Below are 26,540 nucleotides of genomic sequence, written 5' to 3'. Positions count from 1 at the left end.
GGGCCTTGGGTTGGGATGGAGTCAACTCTTGGGTGTGGCGCGTGGCGGCGGGTGGCAAGCGACTCGTGCGAGGTTCGTGAGTGCCCGGTTCAATGTTGTGAGCTCAGCTGGCTGACCTCCGACTGCGGTGTCCGCGCGTGGTCCGGGTTTTTTGGGTTCCTAGTTCAGGTTCGTGGGTTCGTAGTCAACCCAGGATTGTGAGTTCATAGACCAGGTTTGTGCGTTCGTAGTCCGCCTATCAGGATTCTCAGTCCGGTTTCTGCAGCGTTCATGGTGCAGCGAGTAGGGTGTTTTGTGGTGCAGCGTGTAGGGTGTTCGTGGTACAGCATGCTGGTGGACGTTGTGTTCATGTGGAGTGCACCGTGAACACCATCCGATAAGAAAAGCGTTGCTTCCCTTTCCTTGTTAAATTCTACGTGGGTCTCTTTGTCTTTGTGCGTGTCAAACTCTACATTTCGGGGAGCAGTGGTGTCATGGTTAGTGCACTATACCTTACGGCCTCGATGCCCTGAATTTTATTTCCCTGCCACGGTTAACATCACTGGGTCCTGCGTTTCCTCTTCGCCGAATCAGCCTTACATGAGTACTTGGTGAAGTGTGTAAACATCAGCACTCGGGAAACAAAGACGGCCGTGCGTGGTGTTCACCACACCACCTCAAATGCCATTCCGGCCTTAATAGGTGCTCGCTAACAACACTTGCTTACACAGTCCGTACGGCTTAAGGGGGTGGATCTATTTATCTCTGGGAGACTGTGTCAGTATATAGCTACATGTTACAATTTTATGGTCGTTTCCACAACAGCTTGGAACCGTGCCGTGCAGGCCCTGTAAATAACAGCCCAGGCCATAGCTCATTCCCCCCACCGAGAGAAAGAGCGAAAGCGAGACTGGGCACAGGGCAGCGGAGGGACGGCAAGAAGATAGGCAGCTTGTTGACCAGAGCAGGCGTGATGGGACATATAAGGAAATTAGAGAAGTAAAGGGGAGCCAGTGCAAGCGGAGCTTTGAAAACTGAGGCGAGCAATTTAAAGAGACAGCGGTGATTGATAGGACGACGCCAGCGAAGTGAGTGAAGGAGAGGGAAGCAAATCCAGGTGAAGGGAAGGTTCAAGATGGCGTGTGCAGCTGAGTTTGGAGTTTGTTGTAGAGGGGCAAGGAAGTAGGCACGGAGACCGACCAGTAGCAAGTTGCAATAATCCAGACTGGTGAAGACTAGGGAGTACGCAAGAAGTTCGGCAGCGATGATAGAGAGGAGCAGGAGAATTTTCCTGCTATTCAAAAGATGGGAGCGGCATGTGCGAGTGATGTTGGCGATGTGGAAAGCGAAGGAAAAGAAGGAATCGAAGGTGACGCCAATCATTTGGACGGAAGCGATCGAGGGGAGACTGAGCGGGGGGGGGGGGGGGGAAGATATAGAGGGGGCAGGACGGTGAGAGCAAGAGATGGGAAAGTAGAGCACGTTGGTTTTAGACGGGTTAAGAGAAAGGAAATATTGTGCCATCCATGCTTAGATGGCCATTCGGCAGGTCGAGATGTGGTCGGAAAGGTCGGGGGTTAGTGCCTTAAAGGAAAAGAAGATGTCTGTGTCGTCGGCGAATAGGTGATACAAGAGATTGAAAGAAGAAAGGATGGGCTCCAGGGGAGACGCGTAAAGGGAGAATGGGAGAGGACTAATTACAGAACCCTGGGGATGCCAACCGTGACGGGGGAGGGGGAGGAAGAATCATGGTTGAAATAGACAGCAGATAAACGAAAAGTGAGGTAAGAGCAGAGCCAAGCAAGTAGGGTGCCGGAGATACCGAGGTTATAACAAAGTGGATAAGCAGATGGAGTGCTCAAGGATGTCGAAAGCCGCAGACAGGTCGAGCGAAATCAGCACAGAGGATAGGACCGAGTGACGTGAGTTAGCCAAGTGGTTGTGCGCGTGGAAGAGAGAGGTTTCAGTGTAATGGAGAGGGCAGAAATCCGACCGGTGGAGGGGATAGAGAGAGTGAAAAGAGACGTAGGAAGATAGGCGGGTGTGATCTAAGCATTCAAGGAGTTTGGAGAAGTAGGAAAGCAAGGAGATAAGGTGATATTGCGAAGGATTGGAAGGATCTATGGAAGGCTTTTGAGACGGAGTAGGATAATAGCGTTTTTTTAAAGGAGTTCGGGAAGATGTTAGATGAGAGGGCAGAGTTGAAGCAGAGTTGAAGCGATCGAGGGAGGAAAAGATGGGGTGAGTTTTGGTGATGACGTTTGACAGCTCCAAGATTGAAGCAGGGGAAAGGGTATTTAAAGCAAATGAAGAAGGATGGGGAGGAGGAGAGGGGCAGGTAGGTATGGTGCTGGCAGGAAGGAAGGGAGGTAATGAGGAGGATATAACTAATTTGAGTAATCTCCAATAAATAGTTGGAGAGGACTACAGGGGAGGGGGCAGAAGAAGAAATGGCAGGTAAGAGTGGAGAAAGATGTAGCAGAGTGTTTAAGGTAGAAAAAGGCAGAGCAAGGTGCACGGAAAATGAAGAAATGAGGGATAGAAAACAGGATTGGCAAGTTGCCTTCAATGTAGAAGTAAAATCAGAAAGTATAGAAACGTAAGTGGAGTGGGAATGAGGCGTGGGTAGGGTCTTCCAGGTTCACTCGGCTTTGCGTACAAGGCAACGCTGAATCTTTAGCCCAGGTGTCAGCCAAGGCCTACGAGGATGATTAGGAGGGGTGAAGGGCAGCAGAGGGGCAAGAGCGTCGAGTGAAGAGAACAGTGCAGAATATAGGATGTATGATGCTTTTTCTGGGTGGAGATCAACGAAATCAGTTAGGGGTGGAAGGTAAGCGGATACCGGAGAAAGAAGTGCAGAGTCATCAAGGGAGCGTAGATTTCGGCGGAGGCGAGTGGAGGTAGAGGAAGGGCTCGAGAGTGAGGGGGATGGCATTGAGAGTGTCATGGTTAGTAATTGGTGATCGGATGGAGGACGAGACATAGTAGGGCATGGGAAGCTGAGCACGCAGAAGTGAAGGTAAGGTCAAGCGTGCTATCAGAGCAGCGAGTCGGAGGAGAGGAGACAAGGTGTAGGTTGAAGGAGCTAGTGAGACGCATTAAAAGTCGAGGGCGTAGATGGGGAAGTAAGGTTGAGGTTCAAGTTTCCCAGAAGAATCAGCGGAGATGAGATAGGAAGAATTGTGGTAAGAAGGCAATCCAAGTCATCGACGAACGAGGAGGGCTGACCAGGGGAGGGAAGGGAGGGGGGGGGGTCGGTAAATGATTGTAAAGAAAAGTGTAAAGGAGAAGGAGAAAGAAAGTTGACCTTCTAAAGAGGGAAAGGATGGAAAGGCAGCAGATTGAGGCGAGGGGATACAGGTGGAGGAGAAGAGGAACCCAAGGCCACCACCGAGCTTACCAGAGGGTCATGGTGAATGGATGAAGTTGGTGCAGGATGTAGAAAGCGCAGCTGGAGTGGCAGTGTTCAATGTGGATATGCAGGCTTCTGTAATTGCTAGGGCTTGAAGGGTTTCTTTTAGAAAAAGGCGTCTAGGGTGGATGCGGGCTTGTTACAGGCTGAGCGGGAATTCCAGAGGCTTACTGTAGGTGAAAGGAGCTGATGGGTGGAGTGAGCAGGGAAGGGGAGTGGGGGGGGAGTAGGGATATTTTTAGTTTGTGGGATGGCGATGAGGTTGGAGTCACGTTTCGTAAAGATGGGTGGCGTATAGAGGGTGGCCGATGGCGGGGACGGGTGTTAGGAATTTGGGGATATAAGGGGATAACCGATTTAGGGGGTGTGGCCGTGACTGGTGAGGTTCGGGGCGTGGAGTGGGCTATCTGCAGCAGGCGTCATCGTCTCTTGTGACGTCGTGCCTTGTGACGTCGTGCCAGCGAAGGGCTTGCAAGTTCATGCAAAGGCACGTGGAGGACAAGCATATTTCGGCGCCACGGTGGCAAGATGTTAACTACCTCACCTGGTATACAGGAGGTCGTAGATTCGATCCCTACCATGATGCCTGTATATTCGGAGTTTGCATGTTCTCCCCATGGTCGCGTGGATTTTTCTCCCTGTCCTCTTGTTTTTCCATCGACATTTAAAATCAACATGTGTTTAGAGTGTTTGGCTGCTATAAATGTTCACATGAAGGGCTACTTCGTTGAGACATTATTTGTGGCCAAGTATCTTCTGAAAAAGAGCTATATAGGTCAGTGGGCATTACCTGGGAAAATAAAAAGTTTAGTTAATACAAAATAGTTTTCGTTTTAAAAAAAGAGTTTTAGTTTGAAATCTCACACGCCCATGGGTGAACATCTCACTAGATATTTTCCGGAATGCTGCTAGGCTGGTTTGGAATAGGAATAATCAGTGGAAAGTGTGCTTATCTATAGTAATACTAAATTATTGTACCCTCTATTTCTACAATCCCACGAACACGTTCGTAAAAGAATATATACACATATATATGCAGTTTCATGAGGACAATACAAGGCGAGATGGATGTGGCGTGCCAAAAATACTTCCCGTGAATGCATTCCCTACTGTTCACTTTATACATGTGTAGTGGCATAGGACGTCACTACTGTGTAGGCCCGTACGAGGACTGGGGGCCCCAAGGGGGTGCCTGGGAGGTCACGTGGTGGAGGACCCGGACCTTCCCAGAGGTGGGGGAAGGGAGGCGTGGCCTGGGCAGAGCCGGCCACGCCAGAGCGGAGATAAGCGGGGTGTGAAGGCAGAGCGGGGCTGTTGAACCCCCAAGTGAAGACGACGTCATCGATCCTCAAGTCCCCGGGTCATCGTCTGGGACCAGGCAGCCCGTTGCCTGCCTGGGTCACGCTGCATAGTGTTCCAGAGTGTTAGTGAGTTGAGGAAGGTGGTCACCACCTTGTGTACAGTGTTATATTACTTACCGTTCTAATAAATAGTGTTGCCTCCAAGCTGTGTGTGCGTGCACCTAATTCGAACCAACTACACATGCACTTTACACGCGCATTAGGTCCCTAAGGATCAGTACGAGTTCGGGTTGCCTGGGGCTGTGCAGCAGTAGCAATAATTGCGTCAACAACTGCGGTAATAGTGACTGCAGAAACATCTACTCCTACATTGTCAACAACGTCGGCTTCTGCATTATCTGCAAGGTAATTACGGGCAGCAGAAATGGCATATGAAGCGGCAGCATTTGCAGCATTAGCGGAATCAGCAGCAGTAACCTCAGCAGCGGCATTAGCAAACATCATTTTACGCAGTTTTTTTTTCAGTACGGTAAGTCGCGGCATGTGCCCGTTATAACGTGGACGGTGCCCGTTATAACGTGGACGGTGCCCGTTATAACGTGGACGGTGCCCGTTATAACGTGGACGGTGCCCGTTATAACGTGGACGGTGCCCGTTATAACGTGGTTTCGGAATAGTCTTCGACGAACAAGATTCTTGAGCCACGCGGCTGAGTGGTATCATACAGGACGCGGAATGATATCCCTCTCTCATTTGTTCCTCCATCTGTGTGTGTGTGTGCGTACATTGTATCTCGCACAAACTTAATAATTATAACGTATATTTTACACATTATTTATGGGGAAATAGTGTTCGCCTAACGCGTGTTTCGCTTAACGCGGCACTTTTCGGAAACGCATGTACCGCATTAAACGAGGACTTTACTGTGTAAAATTCACGAACAACAAATGCAGCAGCGTTGACATAGCAGCAGCATCAACAGCAGTAGCAGTAAGCCGCTACCGTGTTCCTTCCCTTGAGAATCGTTGAGATCCCGCACCGTCGTGGATTTACACGTGGACAGATTAAGAAAGAGAAGCGACCACAAAGGATGAGTTGTACACGCTGCAGTTTATTGGGCGAGTGCGTGAGCTCCACTTGTGTCTCACTCATGGGCCCCCACGTGCGGCTGCGATGAAGAGTTCGTGATGCAGAGACTCCTCATCAGCAATACAGAGCCACGTCGTTAGCAATGCAGAGAGAGAGAGCGGGAACTAAAATCACGAGCTCTCTAACAAAACCCAGGGGACCACGCATATGCCACTCATAAATTCATCCAGGATTCAAAAGAGAGGCGGTGGTCAGTATTCAGCATGTGTATCGCTTTGTGGAAATTCTGAGGACATTCTGGCTCTTGCCATAGGAATGTAGAATTTCCACCGCTGCTTTGAGGCGCAAAAGGGGATGGAGTGCCACCATACGACCATTGGAGAAGGAAGGTAAGAGGTCCAAACTTCACATTCTCGTGGCGGGGGCTGTTGCATTCAGAGGACAATCAAAGGTTAGGCTTTTCGCAAAATGCTACTCGTTTTAATGGCATTAACGGACTTATGGGCCGAGTACATATTTGAACATGACCACAGCCCCAACATAGAAAACTGATAAACACCGGTCGTTAGTTTGACACATTCAGACGCGGCGGCAGTAAACAATTCTCACGCATTTCACGGGCATGAGAATCGGGAGGTTTTAACATCGAGATACCTGGTGTACCGGGGCTCACACAACCACGAGTCAAATCTCACGCACTGCCCATCTTTCAGCTGGAGTTGTCTCTTCACGGTTTGGTGTTCATGGCGACTGAAATGCGAATATGACTTAAGCGAGAATCGATGCACATCCACCCCAACACCCCCCCCCCTCTCCAATCCACCCTCTTGCGATTCGATGCCACGTTTCAATGATCGAATCGATAATTATGTTCTCCATCATTTTTTTGCCAGTACTGGCTCACCCCGAGCCCTCATTACTTTGATAGTGGCATTGTCTTTGAGCTGTGTGACGCCTTTTGGCGTCATCTGGTCGAGCACCAATTGGGTCGAGGCTCAAAAGAAAGCCGTCCCTTGGTGTGGACCAATCAGTTTCAAGGAGAATGCATATATTATCAGAGTGTGTTTTTTGTTTGCATTTTGATTGCAGGTATTGTGGTTAATGCAGACATGAATCCTTGGAAAAAGGTTTCAGTTTAGTTGCCAGAAAAAATGGGAAAAACCCCTATTATTAAATTATGTTCTCGTTATGTGTTTGGATGTCGTGGCGGGGGGGGGGGGACACGGCCAGGGTTGAATGTAGGGGTCATGCAAAGGACCACGCCAAGAGAAATAATTAAATGAAGGCGCTTGGGAAAAAAGGTGCACACAAGGAGATTGGGGGAAACCCCCAAAAGATACAGATTGGCGGGAAAGAGAAGTGAACTGGTGGCGAGATGTCAACTACCTCGTACAGTATGCAGCAGGTCGTGGATTTGAACCCTACCCTGATGCCTGCTGTATATTTGGAGCTTGCGTGTTATCCCCGTGGTTCCGTGGATTTTTCTGCGGGTCCTCCGGTTTTTACCTCCAAATTTTGAATCAACATCACGCGTTTAGAGTGTTTTGGCGGCTATACATTTACACGTGATAGGCCACTTAATTGAACTATCATTAGCGGCCAAGTCGCTTCTAAAAAAAATTGCAAAATAGCTCAGTGGGCCTTACCTGGTAAAATAAAAAAGGATTTATAGGTGGGGGACAAGGACTCGGGGCTATGGGAAGAAAAGGCGAAAGTCACCGACAGTGTCCGTGCCCTGCACGAATCCTCGCTATGCCTGCCCTTCCCTACGAGTGTTCACGTTGTTGGTGTTGAACGGAAACAATCCAGCTGCCTTACCAGGGCTACTCGTGTGGACTCAATTTCAAATGCGTTGCCCATCTCGTTTAAGACTGTCTCGTATGTACTGTCGCGTTTGTGTAGTCTTGTTTCATCGTTTGTACTGTCTTGTCTGTACCGCCTCTACTCCCGCTCGTTTGCCGACTCCTTCCTTACAACCGTTAGCCTGAAGAATTCTTTTCCCCATATAGTTTTCACCGAATCTAAAATAGTCCATTTTTACACCCACGATCTGGTGTGCGTATCGTGAGTATAATAACCGACTGTATTGGATGCATCAATGATTCATTAATACCGACGAGTTGATATTCAGTGTCTTCGTGGTCTCTCAGTGACCCGAGCACCGTGTTGCACCATCCTGGAGCTCCCGCACACCACCGCCATCAATGTTATGGCTTCTCTGCCAACTCTGTTCTCAATGCGTGTGGAGTCTACGCATTGACCTGTGGTATGGACAGGAGTGAATTGATTGTGAAGAGTCTATGCACCACACGTAAGTCCCGTCCCGAGTCGAATCACGCACCTGCTCATTTCTGAGTCAAATCAAAAGGTTCTGTGGGGGTGGAGGGAAGGGGCTTTAACCCAAGTGCCAAGCTTACAAAAGACCCAGTGGTTCATGGTTCGTAGTTAGATCACGTCGGGAATTCACAGTTCGAGTTGCACCAGGCTAGAGTGGCGGTGCTAATCCGCTCAGTCACTGCTGCTGTCACTGTTCGGAGTGATCACCAGGGCTTTACGCAGCATTTTGTGTGCGTGTGTGGTTATCTCTGACTGACATAGAGTGGGGTTTCTGTGCTTGTATTGGTGCTGCAGTTGAGGTCACAAACGTCCCGCATCAGTCACCATCCAGTAAAGTTCCAAGGCGATGGCCCCGCACCGATACAGAGCGGTGCCTTCAGTTACAGGGCAGCGCGTGCTGCAGAGGCCAAGAGTGTCTAAGAAGTCCACGGGAGTCCGTACGTTGTTTCTGTTGGAGCGGGTGGAGCACAACCTCTTGTAAGCCTGTGTCCTGATGTGAACTTGTTGACCGAAGAAACACCATCGTGACCTGCACCAAAGAGTTACCGAAGTTGCGGCTTGTCTAAGCCTGCCCGTTGCTTTATGCGAATTCAAATCGAAATCTACAGCAAATCCCAAATAACTTAAGACATTTAATAACGACCATTACATCTCGAGTCCCGCATAATGTGAAACAATCTACAAACACTACCCCCTGCTTACGAAATACACTCATTTTAAATTAAACTGTTCAAAATAAGTTGACGGTTTGGTGTGTAGACCCTAAGCGTATATGTACCCAAGCATATATGTAGCACTGTTGGCTACGTACGGCGCGAAAGAAGTTCAACATACATACATACATACGTACCCGTACTGATCGGCACCATGTTACCGCGCCATCTTTGATGAAAGTATCTTGGTTACCATTGTGAATCTATGTACATAATTGCGTGTCCTTCGGCAATGCTGTACATTCCCTTTGCAATATAATTGCCAACTTAAAGGAAGACGCGACCCAGTAAACTGCCAGATGTTGCTTTACAGACAGGCCTGCACATCTAGGCTTTGCAGCCTTGGCTTCCTCGCAGTTTAACGTTCTTAATGCAAATACAAAACAAAGGCATTCACAGCCACGTGCCTTTCACGTGTCTAACGCCCTCTAGTGACGTCACAGCCGCAATCGAGCCCCTCGTCTCTTACCGTCAGGATGCTCGCCGCATGCTCCACGTTCGTCTGCTGAGCCCAGCTCAAGGAGGGGAATTTGAAACCCATACTCATGGCACACGGACCTGTGTCCGGATTTGATGATTTTTTTGGGGGGGGGGGTTATTTACAAAGAAGATTTCAACCACCTTATTACCATGAGTAGACATGGTTAATGTAGAATAATACAATAGCCATTTGGGTTGGGTCTTCCTTTAAATCAGCTATGATATATTCAGCTACATTACATTTGGGCTCATGAGCTGTGGGGGTAATAGCCTGGACTAGGCAAGACTCGCTAGCTAGATTTGAAACGTGTGAGTCACACAATTGGGCTACACATCTACACAGAGCCCAAACAGACAACGTAGGGTTGGCTATGCTAGAGGCTACATCATTACCATCACACACAGGACCACACACATACACACCAAACTCTATATTTTTCTAGACCAACTAGGTTACACTATAAATCTTTTAAACATATATATTTTTTCAAGGGTTACACATCCAATTTACAGCTTCAATACACTTGAGAAATTTATGTCGCCAAATATCCAGGAAAGTCTCCCCAATTCTCAAAACTTTTTTTCAGGAAGAGCTTGCATTCAGATGCTTGGCCAATTCCAATTTTAGTCTCGCAGAACGCAGTGCCATGCTTATGTGTATGAATATAGAGTAGAGCTGGCGCTATAGTTCATTTTTCAGACGGGCCAAGCCTTCTTTGAGCGAAATGAGACCTCGTTTACACCACGCCGGTGGAGCGCGACTAAGCTGACAAGTTAACAATAGCCCCTTAGGCCAGTATACACACACCATCAGTAACGGTCACGTATATTCCCACCACTGCTCCTCCAGAAAATTCTGATTTCTCTCCATAGGACGATCACTGTAGACTTCCTGCAGCATAGTACGTTTTGTATCGACCACAGAGGGATGACGGGTTGAGTCGACACTCAGCTGATATTTACACTCGTGCTCTTCAGGTTGTAAAGCCGAGTGCTCTCACCGCAGTGTCACCCAGCCGCGTTGTAACTTTTCGGGCCAATGTACCAGCTACTACGGTCGACCCAGCTCTGCCTCACCGATCTGTCCTCCTCCTTGCAACCTTGAATTATCACACTCCTTGCACCTTATAACCATAAATACCAAGCCCATTCCCTCTCCATGACATTCACAGGTGACGTGTCCCAGTGACGAAGTTCCGCGTTGCCACCGAACACACCTTAATCTCCTGGGTGTTGGCACTCGACAATGAGAATTAGTCGCCTTTTCATGCATGGGTTTGCTCCCTGTCTTCCTCTCTTCCCGTATCTCATTTCGTTCTGTCCTCCCAGTGCCACTGTAAGTCCAGCAATTAAGGCCTCGTCTGTCGACCCTACCAGTCAACATCTGCTCAGTGGATGGTTGCTCCTTCGCTTCTGCTGCCCCCGTTCTCTGGAAGTCCCCTTTTGATCGTAATTCTGACTACACCCTCCACGATTCAAGTCCTGGCTCGAGAACTTCCTCTTCTGCACCTACGATTTTACTGCCTCCCCATCCAATGTCTTCCGTGCTATTCTCATTGCACTGTCGCCATACCCTTCTCATGTCTGCCTCCGCACCCCATCGCCCTCCTCCCAGTCCTCCCATTCACCGACTCCTCCGCAGTAACGCACGGCGCTCCACGCGAATCCACACAGTGCGCTGTCGACCGCACTGCGTCGCAGTGCTACCGTGTTCTGTGTTTGAAATAGCCATCGCTAGTGAGGGTGCCCGGGCAGGTGGCCCAGGCCCGCGCCATGGATGAGGACACGGGGCGAGCCGAACATGGGCCGGTGTCCCAGGTGCACGTGCGCCGAGTGCTGCGCCTGGGCGTGCGCGTGCGACACGTGCTGCTGCTGCGCGTGCGATGGCCCAGCCCGGTATAGGTACATGGCCGCGGCGGCCGCAGCTGGGTCCATGGCGGAGAGGTGCGGTGGGTAGAGCTGGAAGGCGTGGCCGCCCGCGATGGCGGCCGCCGCGGCCGCGGCCGCCGAGAGGTTCGTGGCGGCGCCGGGGTTGTTGGGGAAGAGGCGCTGTAGGGCGCCGTACGTCCCGGCCTCTGCCAGGAACTCCAAGCCCACGGCCGTCTGACGTTTCCACTTGGTCCTGAGTGGCAGCCGGCAGGGGAAGGTAGGAAGGTGGACATTTGAAGCGGCGATGATCGATTGCGTGGCAAGGTGATTGAAACCGCGCACTCAGGATTGCGACGAGCTGTCATCGTTCAAAAATGTCGCACGCGGATGAAATACGTCCCTGAAAATCACCGAGCTGATCGATCACTTGAGTAGTCAATTCTGTCTGGACTGCAATCAACTGGTTGTGATTCATTTGCACTCAACCAATAATGGTTGTGTACGAAATATTCCTATTTGTTACGTGGAGAAACAGATATGTGATGGAGACGCATTGTATGCGTATATATTTGTTACTTATATACTCCACAACCGCGCGAATGGTGCTTTCAACTAATCGTTAAGTTTGCGGAAACCCCAACTTTAATTGTTGGAAAACTGGTCTGGTGCGAGCCCAGCACTGGCACACCATCACCACTCCTCCTCGCCTTTGTGTTCCAACAATTAATCAGTACACCTGCACGCGTTATCACCGAAGACTGGAAACCCCAGGGTTGGAGTATGTAGCCTCATCAACCTGGATGCACGAACTAATACTCAGTGGGTCGACAAGATACTTCATGAAGATCATTGGGCCCAAACTGCACAGGTCCTTGATGTCGCAGCCCCAACGTTTTGGAGCAGCCTCCCTTAACATAAATCTTCCTGCAATAATATTCTGAAGCAGTCGACTAGTGCCAGACAAAGGCACATTTGCCAATGTCATTTGTACCTTTGATCCTTCACCTTGTATCGATAGTTAAATGTTAATGTGCAATGTAATTGACAGACTGTGTTGTTGTCTTGCTGTGGTCTGGGACTGTTGTTGTTTTGCTGCCTTGCCCCGAGCATGCATTTGGTGTTGACAAATCATGCAGGAATGTATGTGCTTCTGCAACTTGTACTTCTAGACTTTATATATATTCATGTATTTTCAGTGACCTCACTTGTTCTCTATCTTGCTCTTCTTATATGGTTTTTTTTTGTATTGTTTGATGATGTTACTTGCTGACCCGCCCCTACTGGACATTTGAAGCAATTGGCGGGACCCCGGGGTCCCATCACTGCCCCGGGGTGGGAAAAACCGCTTAGCGACACGAGTCTCGCTGCCTTACCGACAACAAAACTAGTGGTCAATCGATTTGCCTCGTCGAGAGCTACTCGGGGCACTAAGTTTCGTAAAAATTGGAAAAATTACATAAACACGTTAAATTCACTGCCTGGGGGAGCGGGCTCGCCTTGGCAAAGGAGCTGAGGGTCGACGGCTGACCGGAGGGCGTTGTCGCCGCGCGCGACCGCAGCGTTTGGCCGGTGGGGGTGGCGCCCATCGTGTCGATCGCCGCCTGCTGCTGGCGCTTGTTGGCGCGAGTCTGGGCGGGCGGCGCGTTGCTGTCGCGATCACGTAGTGGGCGGACTGAAAAATAATAATTATTGACCCGATTTTTGCGGGATCCCGGGGTCCCGCCAAATGATTCATTTGTGCAAAAGAGCGTCCGAGCTCATCGGATTCCTCCTCCTCCAATCAAAATGAAGATTATGACAATATGCTAAATTCTGTCTTGTATCCGGATGTTAACCTTGAGTGTAGCGAGTTTATGTTCTCAGCCCGGTGGCTGCACAAATAAACATGGAACATTTGGTTTTTCGTATATGTTGTCTTCTCGGAGTAAAAAAAGACAACCAATACTCCTATGTTGATTTACGAAACCTCCGCTGAGTCCCAAGGCAATTTTTCAGAGGGGATTGGGGTGGGGGGGGGGGCTCTGAATGTGGATGTTTGGCCAGTTCTGGAAAACAACCCAAAACGCGAATGTAGGGGATAGCATTCAAAACTGCTGCACAGACCGATTCACCGACCCACTTGCTGTCCGCCTTGCCCAGACCATTGGGATTGGTGACTTTCACAGATCTCTACGTGATTCAATGGAGGGCTGTGATTCAGGGTCACAGTGAATGCGGATACAGTAGGTTCTAGTGGCTTTGCAGTAGTCACGTGAACACATTGCACACGTACTAATATGGGAAACATTGATCCAGCTGTCACAATTCCATATTCCGGTGGTGGGAGACAGCCTGTCCATATGACGTTCACTGTTGACTCACAAAGTGATAATCGATGTGTTGACCCTGAAGCGATGCTGATGATAATGATGAGTATCCCCCGATATGATATTAGAACTCATAAACCTTTCGACTGTATCGCTCTAAGCACAGTGCACCCTGTCCAGACACACACGCGCACAGCTTAGCAAAATGTCAAACTGTGAGTGCGTGTGAGACGATGAGAATGCATAGTGGGGAGTGGTAGTGCAGTGGTTAGCACACTGCGCTACGAACCCTGCGACCCAAGTTCGATTCCCGCTCACGGCAAACATCGGTGACGAATATCTGAACCCATCGTCGACCTCACCTAGGTCGACTCAGCCTGAAATGAGTACCTAATGCAATGTGTAAACATCAGCATCGGGAAGACAAAGTCGGCCGGGCGTGATACTGGCCACCCACCGCCCCTCGTATGCCGTGCGAGCCTTCGTAGGTGCCCGCTAACAGCACTTGCGTCAACGGCATGTGTGTCGGCTACATGGGGGACATCTGTCTTCGTTGACATGTGAGGGGCAGTGGAGTGTGTGTGTGTGTGGGTGCGTCAGGGCTGCAGATGACACGGGAGCTCAGGTAAGCGTGAACTTGATGACTCGGTGTTCAGCGGCTTCACTCGACTGATGAGAACTGCGCAAGGATTGAGGGGAGAACATTGAGTCACCGCGGACTCGGAACGCTCGGAGCTGATGAGAGTCAAACTGCTGCTGCCAACGTGCGCCGTCTCCGCTTAAAAAGTTCAGAAACACGAGCCCGTTCCCCCATCTTTATATCCCCTGCTTTTCATAACCGCTTCGGCTTATGGTTAACGGTGTGTGCGTGCGTGTGTGTGCGTGCGTGCGTCACAACGTGATATATCTGGCCCGCATATTGCGTCAATAAAAAATATAGTATTATAAAAAGCGTTCAGAAACAGGCAATAACAACGCAGAGACACTAAGTGCTATAAGACTGTGCAAGGATTATGCTAATTCTTCACTCAAGAAAAGGCCCATCCAGGGTTTTTTTTAATCTCGGGTTCTGAATTGCAGTATTTGGCCAAATTCATCAGTGAGAGTTTGGCCTCGCGTGAGGGAGTAAATAGCAAACCCCGGAGAAACCTCCAGCCATGCATCAGAGGGAATGACACTCAGCGCTGGATTCATCTGACTACATCGCAGCCCCACAGCCTACAACAGACATGGGCAAAGTACGGCCCCCGGGCCGTATACGGCCCGTTGGGCTTTTAAATCCGGCCCGCCGAACTTGTCCAAATATTATTATTAAATTAAATTTTACCTTTCTCCTGTAATGCCCCCATTTCCCCATTAGATGGCGCACTTTGACCGGGAGTGTGGTGTATAGGGCTCGGATGTTTTCATTATGTTTGATCAGTCACGTTACGACATGTTTTTTGTATTGTTCATGTTCGTGCGATTTGTTAAATTGCCTTGCAAATAAATGCTTTGCTACCTGTTAAAGGCCAAATCCTTTCATGTAATGATTTTTAACACGTCATTTATATTAGTTCACACAAACACTCCATCCATCTGTTCCTGGCCCGGCCCCTCTGTCAAATTTTAGAACCCATTGTGGCCCGCGAGTCAAAAAATTTGCCCACCCCTGGCCTACAACGACTGGCAATCCCTGTTGGTCACCCATCCCATATGCTCAAGCTTGCTGTAGGTGTGAACACGTGGAAAGGTGGCATAGACGCTCGTTCGTCCAATGAGAGGGCAGGGTTCTGAATATGCATGAGGCGAACCCATAGACCCCCGCCTCCATTAATTCACAACTGATTTGGGGATTATCCCCAATGAATTCACAGAGACTCCCTTCAACTTCTACAGCAGCAGCTACAAGTATATATATTTTCTTTACCGCTTGTGTGTTAATCTGTGTTTACCCTGGATATTTTAGAGATGGCAATTCTCTTGCTGTGTATTCTACTGCTGTCCCTCCCAGCCATATCTAGTGCCACACTCAACTCTACAAACAGCTACCCTCATTACTTTGCGTCCATACTTGTTGCTAGATTTGCCACTACACCTGCAAATGAAACAGCTCATAGACACTTCTACACTCTATCTTTGTATCCTTTTAAACCCTATCTTTGTCCCATTACTTCACCAGCACTCCTTCCAAACTTCATTCTGCTCTTAAAAATAACACCATCTGCGAGCTGCTGCTATTCGTCCAAGGATCGCCGCTCTTCATCCTTTCACAGAAAATACTTGTGCAAACTATTAATTCTACTTTTCTTATTTCTAGGTGGTATTGAGCTTCATCCTGGCCCAAATGTAAAGAACTCGTATAATTCTGCAGATTTTTCTGGCAGAAAAGGTGTTGGTTTTCTACATGTCAACATCAGAGGGCTTGTGACTAAATTAAGTCAACTAAAACAAGAAGTGGCAAATCTTGACCAGGACATTTTTTGCCTAACAGAAACATTTCTCACTCCTGCCGTCAATGACTTGCAGATTACGATTGACAACTACAACCTTTTACGGCTTGACCGAGGATCTAAAGGAGGCAGAATTGCCATCTATGTTCGTAATACTATTGCATGTTCACCAGCTCACTCCTTGATTAAAAAATGTTGCTTTGAAGGTTTAGCTCTCAGAATAACTCTCCCAAATAATCAACAGATATTGGTAGTGTGCTGCTATAGCCCGCCTAGTGGGAACGATGTTGAAGCTGCATCTGCACTGAGGGAGCTTTTTGAGGGCCTCCCAAAAGGTGAAATAGTTTTAGTGGGTGATCTAAATTGGAATTGGCTAAACCCGCCGGCCGTGGCCACAAATTTTACAGATGAATTTAACCTGTTTCAATTAATAAATGTCCCCACAAGACCCAACCTAAAAAATCCGGGACAGTCAACTCTGCTTGACGTCCTATAGACAAATGCCCCTCACAATTTCGCACTGACTGGTGTTCTGGGTAATAACCTTAGTGATCACTCCTTCATTTTTGGGGTGAGATCATCAGCCAGACCCAAAGCCCCCCCCTAAAATTGTTGAGAAGCACTCTTTGAGGCACTTCAGCACTCAGGCATTTACTAATGATGTGCTTCACTCGGATATTGACAAGGTCAGTGATATCCCCAACCTGACTACAGCTTGGGAGACTTTCAGGTACACGTTTCTCCAAATTCTTAACAAACATGCTCCGTTGGTTAGATTTAAAACTAAAGGCAACCGCCCACCATGGTATGATCCTTTGATTACACAGCTCATGAAAACTAGGGACAAGGCTTGGGCATGTGCTCAGAAAAGTAATTTGGTAAATGACTGGCTAGAGTACAGGATTTTAAGGAATAGATGCGTCAAAAAAATACGGCATGCAAAAAATGCCTACTTTTCCTCCACTCACCTGGAATCACATGGAAATGCCAGGATTTTTTGGAAAACAATCAAATGTATCGAAAAGGCATCCAAAACAGACAATCTGCCCGTTGAGCTAAACCGAAATAGGGAATATTTTTCAGATCCCCAAAAAATAGTTGACAATTTTAACCTTCATTTTTCTGAAGCTGGTAATCTTTATGATAATGTATTGGGAGTCACCCCTGCTCATGCAAATTCCTACACCCCTGTCCAAACATTAAACACATTTAGTTTCCAGCCAATCGACGAAAGAAATGTTCTGAAACAACTGTCCTACCTCAAAGGGTCCTCCTCTACCGAAGCAGATAGTATTCCCGTCTTTGCTCTACTAACTGTTGGTCACCTAATATACAAACCTATAGCCCATATTTTCAACCTGTCCATCAAAGAAGCATCAGTTCCTCTAGAATGGAAACATTCCTTTGTCCATCCACTTCACAAAGGGGGCCCTAAAGATGATCCCAATAGCTACCGACCTATCTCAATTTTGTCCCCATTGATGAAAATTTTTGAAAAATTATTGAACTACCAAATTAGTAGTTTCCTGTCCATCAACAATCTACTACATCTAAAACAATCTGGGTTCGGAAAAAAATACAGACCACATCTGCTGCATTAGACTCTCTGAATAAAATTTACAATAGCCTTGATAATAAGCAGTACTGTGCCTGTCTTTTTCTTGACCTGTCCAAAGATTTTGATACAGTAGACCACAACACCCTGCTTGGTAAACTAAGTTGCCTCGGTTTTTCCGAAAACGCAGTAAAATGGTAAAAAAATTACCTCTTTTCTCACACCCAAACTGTAATCACAGATGGTTGGAGGTCAAACAGTGTTAAGATAACAAAAGGGGTTCCACAGGGTTCCATCCTCGGCCCCCTCTTGTTCTCTCTTTATGTCAATGACTTGGGCACTGACCTGGATCATTCCAGGGTAAATCTTTTTGCAGATGACACGATACTGATTACTGCTGGCCGCTCTCCGGATGACGTGATTGCTAAGCTCCAGGGTGACTTCAACAAACTACAACATCAGATAGTTGCTCTTAAACTAGTCCTAAATACCTCCAAAACAAAGGTGCTATGCTTCTCACCGGGAGAAGCATAGCAAATCAAGATCTATAAGTATTTTGGGGTCATCCTGGATTCGAAACTGAATTTTGAAGATCACATTGATTATATTGGTAAAAAGACAAAAATAAAAATTGGTTTTCTGTATCGACACAAGCACTGCTTCCCCCCAATGTTCCGTTTGGAATTGATAAACGCTACCATACTGCCTCTACTTGATTACTGTGATATCGTGTATAAATCAGCCCCAAGTACTGTACTGAAGAAGCTTGATTCCATCTATCACTCGGCCTTAAGATTTGCATTGAACTGCCCATATAGGACTCACCACTGTGATCTCTACATTTGGGTCAAACTTAACTTCTCTTAATGTTCGACGGCTTGTACACCAGATCTTATTTATTCACGATGTACTTACAAAAAAAATCCGCAGACTACCTGCTGGATCTCCTCTCTGTTTCAAAGAACAAATTTGACCTCAGGTCTTCGCTCATCTACCAGCTTCACATTCCCTATTGCCGTACAAAAACTGGAGGAAGGGCCTTTGCTATTGATGCCCCCAGGGTCTGGAATGCTATTGCCAATAAACTGCAACTTGAATCACTACCTATGAGATCTTCACTCAAAACTACTCTAGAGGAGTTGTCCAACCCTAGCTGCCACTGCTATTCAGTGGCCTAAAATAAAATAAAATGTTTCGCTCTGGATGACCGCTGCAAAGTATTATCTCTATTTTGATTTAGTGTGCTGATCTTAAAGGTGCATTGAAAAATGTGATACTCCGACTAATGCTCCTGTTGTTTGTGTAGTGACTCATGCAGCCAGCTGTGGCTCTAGGGTTTGGTGTTACATGTTATTTATGTAGTTTATTGTAAAAAATTCGGTCACAGTTCCTATGATCACTGTTACATTGCATTTATGGCTTTTATTTTGGTGATTTCTAAAAGTTTCTTGGTTTGGCCATGTTTTTGTTTATTGTAGTACGGAGTTAGACTGATGGCCTTAATCTAAGTTTTCTTGTTGTTGTTGTTGTTTGACTTGCATCCCACTGGGATTTTTGCACACAGCGTTGGTGTACGGTGCTATTTCAGGAATATTTTGATGTTTTTTCCTGGATTTTCTATTTGCACAGTCACATAGTCACTTTAAGATGTCTTCTTGTTCATGTTTTTTTGTTTGTTGCGGTTGCACCCGATTCAAGAGCCGAATGGCTCACAGGGCTATACCTAATAAATGAAACTATGAAACCTTCAGTACCCCCCCCCCCCCCCGCCTACTGACTACAGTTGCAATAGCACGGCCCACTGTCACACAGACACTATGGATGCTCGTGTTTCGTATGTGGAGATGTATTCGTTTGTCGTAGGTCTTGTGTCCAACGCGGGCAAACGAATCTCATCGCGAGTTCAATGCGAGACAGCTGCGTTAAGTGTTTTGTGTTGAACCAAGAACCTTATTTCGCACCGTACGTAGCAAACGGCGCTAAGCGGAGTGTGCCGGGGGGAATGAAAACACGCGAAACACAACATTGGCAGCAAAATGTGTTGCCGTCAAGGACACGGAAAACGTCAATGGTCAAGTGCCTTGTGACGATGCCGCATTTTGGCGCTGAGACTCGGTCATTGATTATCGTTCCGACTTCAACCACGTGCTGCAGACTGGCCCCGTGTCAAAACGCTGCTGTAACCCTCGGTTTGCTGCTCTCAATGGCTGAGTGCACTCACCGGTCCGCCACCGCTCCACCCCAGCCGCGGGTTTTAAGGCGACTGTAAAATCTGAAACGTCAGATCTCGGAAGCTAAGCAGGCTGGAGCCTGGGCAGTGCCTTGGATGGGCGAACAAAGTGGTGTCGCGAACTGACGCGGGGCCGCATTGTTAACAGAGTTGAAGGCAGCACAAAATACACAGTTGTGCTGTACGATACTTCCCGCACATCTATGCTCCCCCCCCCCCCCCCCCCGCGTTAACCAACCCGCATTGAGCAGCGTGGCGAATAAATCTGATTCCACAACGGCAACCCGCGCCGGTACGGCGTGAGGAGACGGAGGCCTTCATCCAGCAGTGGATTTTGACACGGGGGTGAACATGTACACGCGTGCAAATCCCACTCGCGCTGAACAGGCCCCACACGTGCAACAACAGCGGCAGTGTAGCAACAACAGTCGCCATTCGCCACGAGACGTTATTTAGATTGTTTCGCTGCTATACATTTACACGTGACAAGACAATTTGTTGAGCTGTCAAATTTGTGTGCCAGGTTGCTCCTAAAAAAAAAACTAATGTCTCGGTGGGCTTTACCTGATGAGATAAAACGTTGTATTTCGTTGTATTTGTATATTTCTCAGCGATGCGTTTACCTTTACTACACTCCGATCGTGTTTTTGTATTGTTTATTGTTGAAACGTTCCGACCCGCTTCGACTGTATATATCTGTGAAAAGAGCTTTATAGCTCATCGGATTCCTCCCGTATAAATAAAGATTCTGAAGTGGCGGTGACGTCACCATGGCGGGCCACGTGCACTCCGTGGCCACGTGTGGATAGCTCCCTGATAGGTCACGGGACTGACCCAGCAGGTGCCATGGGTTGACTGGTTTTACCCGCTCCGCTCGTTGTTGTGAGCGTCGCTCCTCCGCCCTGCGTTGTTGTTGGGAGGGCGACTGCCTCCAACTGCCCAGTAGTGTCCTTCACGAGCCTCCTCCATAGAGGAGCACACGGAAAAGGTCAAAGATCGCCCGTATAGCCTGAACAGACTGTTGGGTCAAGTGCTGTTAGCGAGCACCTATGAAGGCCCGCACGGCAAACGAGGCGATGGGTGGCCAGCACCACACCCGGCCGCCTTTGTCTCCCGAGTAGCGATGTTTACACACTACACCAGCTACTCATTTGAGGCTGAGTCGACCTCGGGGAGACTGCACCGATTCAGATCGTCGTTATTGGCGTTGGTCGGGAAATAGAACTCGCGGTCGCCGGGTTCGTAGCGCAGTGCACTACCACACATGTGCACACACACGTGCTCACACACGAGCACACACACGTGCTCACACACGTGCACACACACGTACTCACATACGTGCACATGTACTAACACGTACAACAATAACCGCCATTCGCCACTAAGTGGCGGTGACGTCACCACGACGCTTGTGCCAGGCTATGTGCACCTTGAGGCCACGTGAAGTGTCGAACGCCCGCTGACAGGAGGTCACGGGGCAGACCCAGGTACCACGGGTCGACTGACTGAGATGACTGGTTGATGCACCACCTGTGCCTCCTACTGTGCCAACCTGCTGTGCTTTAGCCACCCGGCGCTCCGCTCGTTGTTGTGAGCGTCGCTCCTCCGCCCTCCGTTGTTGTTGGAGGGCGACTGCCTCCAACTGCCCAGCAGCGTCCTTCACGAGCCTCCTCCACAGAGGCCGATCTTGACACCGCTGGTACCAGTCATCGGCAAGTCCACTCAGCTCCACGTCCTCCTGTACTACATCACTCCATCTCTTCTCTAGCCCATGCCACGTCCGCTTAGACCCCTCGATCCGGCCAAACAAAAGCTGTTTTGGCATGCGGTGGCTGGGCATGCGGGCTACATGACCCAGCCAACGCAGCCTTGCCTGCCGGAGAAGCTCACCGATGGGACCTTGCCCAGATCTTTCAAAGATTTGTGAGCTCCTCACACAATCCATCCTGCTTAAACCCAGGATGGATCGTAGGCAGACTAGCCTAAATGTTTCTAACCGGCGAAGATGTTCCATTAGGGGGGTCCACGCTTCGCAAGCGTAGAGAAAGGAGGGAATGACCGTGGCCGAGAAGACCTGAAGCTTAGTGCGGAGTGACAGACCAGGTAGCTTCCACACAGCGTTACGCAACCGATGAAAAGATATTGCCGCTCGACTGATTCGGAGTGAGACCTCTGCTGTTAAACTGGAGCCGGTCATAAACACACTGCCCAGGTATGGGAAACTCTCTACTCTCTCCACAACTGCCCCATTACCGATTGGGAGTTGTGGGGGTGGAGTGTCCGATGGTACAAAATACCCAGGCAGGTGCTAAGTTTTGGTGGGGCTGATGGTAAGGCCCCATCTCTTAGTGGCACGCTCCAGTCTCAGCAGCAGTGTCTCCAACTCCTCCTCTGAATGAGCAGCTATTACCAAATCATCGGCATACATAACGTGGTTGAGCAATAGGGAGCCATCCCTTGACCGCACCCGTGCATCGATCAGCCTCCCATTATATCTGTACCAAATGGAGATTCTCCCGGTACAGCTATTGAAGGCTTCACGCACTCCGTGGTCAAAATAGATGTTAAATAATGTGGGAGCCAGAGGACATCCCTGTCGCACCCCAAGGTGTACAGGGAATGGCTCTGACTCCCGGCCACGTAGTTTTACCCGGGCCTGCTCACCATCACGAAGTTCCTTAATGATCGTGAGCAGAGGGTCAGGGACTCCAAAAGCACGAAGAACAACCCAGAGCCCAGGCCTACTGATGGTATCATAGTCCTTGACTAGGTCAATAAAGCAGAGATGTAGGTCTTGTTTGGAATTCCCTACACCTCTGCTGTAGCAAACGGACAGAAAATATGGCATCTGTGCAGGACCCGCCCTTTCAATTTTTTTTTTTTACCACGAAACCACGACTTAAATATATGACACACGTACACACACGCGCGCGTGCACTGCACCTGCAGCGGCGCGTCGCTCACCTGCGATTCTGGTACCAGGTCTTCACCTGGGTGTCGCTGAGGCTCAGCGAGCTCGCGAGCTCCATGCGATCCTGCACGCTCAGGTACTTCTGGCGCTCGAAGGAGCGCTCCAGCTGGGTGAGCTGGTGGTCGCTGAACGCCGTGCGCGCCTTGCGGGGCTTCTTGGCGCGCGACTCGCGAGGGCTCTCGCGAGAGCTGCTGGCGCCGCTCGTGCTCGAGATCTCGCGCTCGCGCTCGGCAGCGGCCGCCGCCGCCGCCGCCGCAGCAGCGGCCGCGGGCCCGGCCGGGTGGGCGAGCCGCGCCACGCCCGACACGGCGGCCAGCGAGGACGAGGAGACGTCGCGGTCCAGCGGGTGCTCGAGAAGCTTGGAGGAGCCTACACGAAAGGGGGGCAGGGGAGTGGCGCAGGTGGGAGGGGGGTGGAGGAGTGAGTGAGTGAGTGAGGAATGAGGAGGAGGAGGAGGACAGCGATGGGGAGGAGTGAGGAGGAGAATGAGGAAAAATGAGGAGGCGCGCATTATTTTCACAGTGGATCGGCAGAGACAGACAAGATGAGTAGTAGCATCCCTGTATTACGGATAGCGGGTACAATTATATCTAAAAGAGTACTTCGAAAAAGGCAGGGTTAGATTTATTGTACATTTAAATGAGCAAACAAGAGTCTGAATTTGACTATGGCTTTGTTTGGGAGAATTAAAGGCACCACAAGAAGTCGGGGAAGACGGCGAGTTAAGTTGCACCCTGAGCAGTTTGAACAACTGGCTGCAACTCGGAGTACTAAAAAACCAAAGTCTGAATACTTATTTATACCGGAGGAGTTAAAATTAACTACACAACTCTTTTTCACAGATGCAAAGCTCTTGAGCAAGGGAGCTAAGTGGATGGAAAGCCATAATCACCGACGTCTTTGAGAAAGGACGATGTGCTCGCAGAGAGAGAGAGAGATCAGCAGGCAATGCTTGCCTTGCCTCTCCGCATAAACAAAAAACGTTTAAGTATTCTTCACGCGAGCATCAGCCTCGCTGCCTTGTGGAAGAGAATCATCGTCGCAGCATTCGGTCTCACGAATAATTATTCACGGGCCCCATTTCCATTATGAATCCACTGCTGGATGAAGCCCCCCTCACCCCCCCGCCCACCTCTCCCTCTGCTCTAGCAGTGGTTAGTGTGGGAGTTGCTGGACCACACCAGCGGTTAACATGACGAGGCGCCACGGTGGCTAGGAGATGTTCACTACCTCGCCTGGTACACAGGAGGTCGTGGATTCAATCCCCATCCGGATGCCCTGTAGATTTGGAGTTTGTGGTGCCTCTCTCCCCATCGTCGCGTGGATATTTCTCCGGGTCCTCCAGTTGTTCCCTCCACGTTTAGAAATATGCCTTTAGAGTATTTGGCTGCGTTCAATTTCCACTCGATAAGCGACTTCATTGGGCTATCATTTGTGGGCAGGTGGCTTCTGAAAAAAAGAGTTATATAGCTAGGTGGGGCTTACCTGGTAAAATAAAATAAAAAGTTTAGTTCATCACTCGCGTCGTTGTGGAGAATGCAATTAACAAAATAAATAAGCAGACTATGTCTTCTAGATTTGAAGCTTTCGTGACTGCAAGGATCCATACTCTTTGGTTCTATTCGGTAAAATCACGTAGGTAAAAAAAAATTAAACAACAAAAATCACGACGTTTCGGCCACAACACACCGATGAAGGCCACTTGTGTTTTGGCCGAAACGTCGTGATTTTTGTGGTTTAATTTTTTTTTTTACCTACGTGACTTTACCGAATAGAACCAAAGAGTACAGACTATGTCTGCTGAACTTCTTTCGCAACATACGTAGCCAACCGTCCTAATCGGAGGTGCAGAATTATTCACTCCCATAGCTGTTTCGACACACGAACAAACAAACGTGTGTTTACACCCCCTCCTCCCCACCATTAGCTACGTCAGGGAATGCATCATTTAAGCAGCATTAGTTTTACACACAAACCGTGGACCGGTTCCAACATTCAGTGTCTCATCAGCAGGGCCAGTGCGGGCTGTTGAAGTTGGCGGAGGAGGAGGAGGAGGAGGAGTCACGCTCGGACCGACTCAGGTAGAACTCGCAAGCTGATGTTAACCGTGACCTGCAATCGAACTCAGGTCAGCAGGGTTTCGAGTATTCGGCTGCGATGAATGTCCACACAATAAGCCACTTCGTGGAGCTATCACGTGTGGCCGGGTCCCTTCTTGAAAAGAGCTATACATGTAGCTCAGTGTACCTTACCTGGTCAAAAAAAGACATTGTTTAGTTCCTCACTCACGCCGTTGTGGAGAATATAATTAACAAAATGAAGCAGACGGGACGCTTCATTCCCAGAGCTGCCAACCACTGCGCCACCGCTCCCCTCCGCAGGGGAGACAAATTGAAGACGAATATTGGTCCCACTGAGGCTTCTTGGCAAGACTCCTGCTTGACCCCCCCCCCATCCACTCCCCATTTAGCATTTTAGAGACCACAACTAGGAGCATGTGCTGTTAAGGTGCCAGAGTAACGCACGTGGGAGTCGTGCCGCCCGTCCACCTTTGTCTCCCCCACCCCACCCCATCCCCATAACGCTGGTGTTCCCACACTGCGACCAGCTTCTCATTTTAAGGTTAAAGCCGACCTCGGGGAGACCCTGTGTGGCTTCCCACCACACAAGATATTGTTGTTACCTACCCCCATAGACCGAGATACGAACCGCTTGTGTCTAGGGCCGTAGCGCACACGGCGTGAACCCCAGCTGTACCGTACAGCCAAGACAAACATCCCCCGCAGAGCCTTAACAGACTGTTGGGGCACGTGCTGTTAGCGAGTAGCACCTATTAAGTCGACACAATATTACGAGGGGGGTGGGTGACCAGCGTACCACGCTCAACCGCCTTTGTCTCTCCAGTGGCGATGTTTACACACCGCACCAGGTACTTATTTAAGGATGAGTCGACCTAGGGGAAGCCCAGGACCGGTTCAGACAATCTTCATTGTTGATGGTGGCCGTACGCGGGAAAATAACTCAGGTGGTTGGGTTCGTAGCGCAGCGCACTAACCACTATACTAGCGCTCCCCACACACACACACACAGACAAAGATCCCCCATGAAGACAAACAGGCTATTGGGGCAAGTGATATTAGCGTGCAGCACCTATGTACGCCGGAATGGAAACACGGAGTGGTGTGACCAGAACCACACCCGGCCGCCTTTGTCTCCCAAGTGCGAATGTTACTCATGTTAAGGCTGGGTCGACCTCAGAGAGACCTAACTCTGGCTCAAGATAGTCGTGATAGATCCCAGCATGACAGTATGCCTTTATCAGAAAGAAATCCGAGGCGTTACTGTCGGGGGAAAATGCGTTGCCATATTAACGACGAGGCCTCTTTGTTCTGAGTTAGGCCTTCGAGATTCTGGCAACCCCGTGATGTCTTTGGCCGCTCTTCTATCGGGTAAATCCCTCACAGCAACACAACTTTGTACGCCAATTCAGTTCGTAATAAATGATATATCTATACGTGGTTGTCTTCACGTGTGCCGCAGTGCCAGCACTCGTGGCTCGAAGCAAGAAGAGCCTGGGTTTGATTCCCGACTCGGGCACCTTTCTGTATCGAGTTTGTATGATCTCCCCCTGTTCTGCAGAGTGAGAGAGTGAGTGCTGTTTGTATGATATCCCCCTGTTATACAGAGTAAGGGAGAGTGAGTGGAGTTTGTACAGTGAGGGAAAAAAGTATTTGATCTCCTGCTGATTTTGTACGTTTGCCCACTGACAAAGAAATTATCAGTCTATCATTTTAATGGTAGGTTTATTTGAACAGTGAGAGACAGAATAACAACAACAACATCCAGAAAAACGCATGTCAAAAATG

At 49.0% G+C, this 26,540-nt stretch overlaps 1 protein-coding gene across 1 annotated transcript; it reads right to left on the bottom strand.

The window, feature by feature from the left end:
- Positions 1–5,783: 5,783 nt before the first annotated feature.
- LOC116939281 (uncharacterized) lies at positions 5,784–25,203 on the bottom strand. Its single transcript, XM_032947488.2, has 2 exons — positions 22,668–25,203; positions 5,784–11,433 (listed from the first exon to the last, which is right to left on the bottom strand). The coding sequence occupies exons 1-2, from the start codon at positions 23,183–23,185 to the stop codon at positions 11,046–11,048; spliced, it is 906 nt and encodes a 301-aa protein (XP_032803379.2). The 5' UTR covers positions 23,186–25,203; the 3' UTR covers positions 5,784–11,045.
- Positions 25,204–26,540: the final 1,337 nt, after the last annotated feature.

The sequence above is a fragment of the Petromyzon marinus genome, chromosome 5 (assembly GCF_048934315.1).
Source record: "Petromyzon marinus isolate PM22_M1 ecotype Great Lakes invasive population chromosome 5, UKy_Petmar_22M1.pri1.0, whole genome shotgun sequence".
Lineage (NCBI taxonomy): Eukaryota > Metazoa > Chordata > Hyperoartia > Petromyzontiformes > Petromyzontidae > Petromyzon > Petromyzon marinus.
Note: the sequence above shows the minus strand (reverse complement) of the source record. Positions and strands in the feature narration are given on the sequence as shown.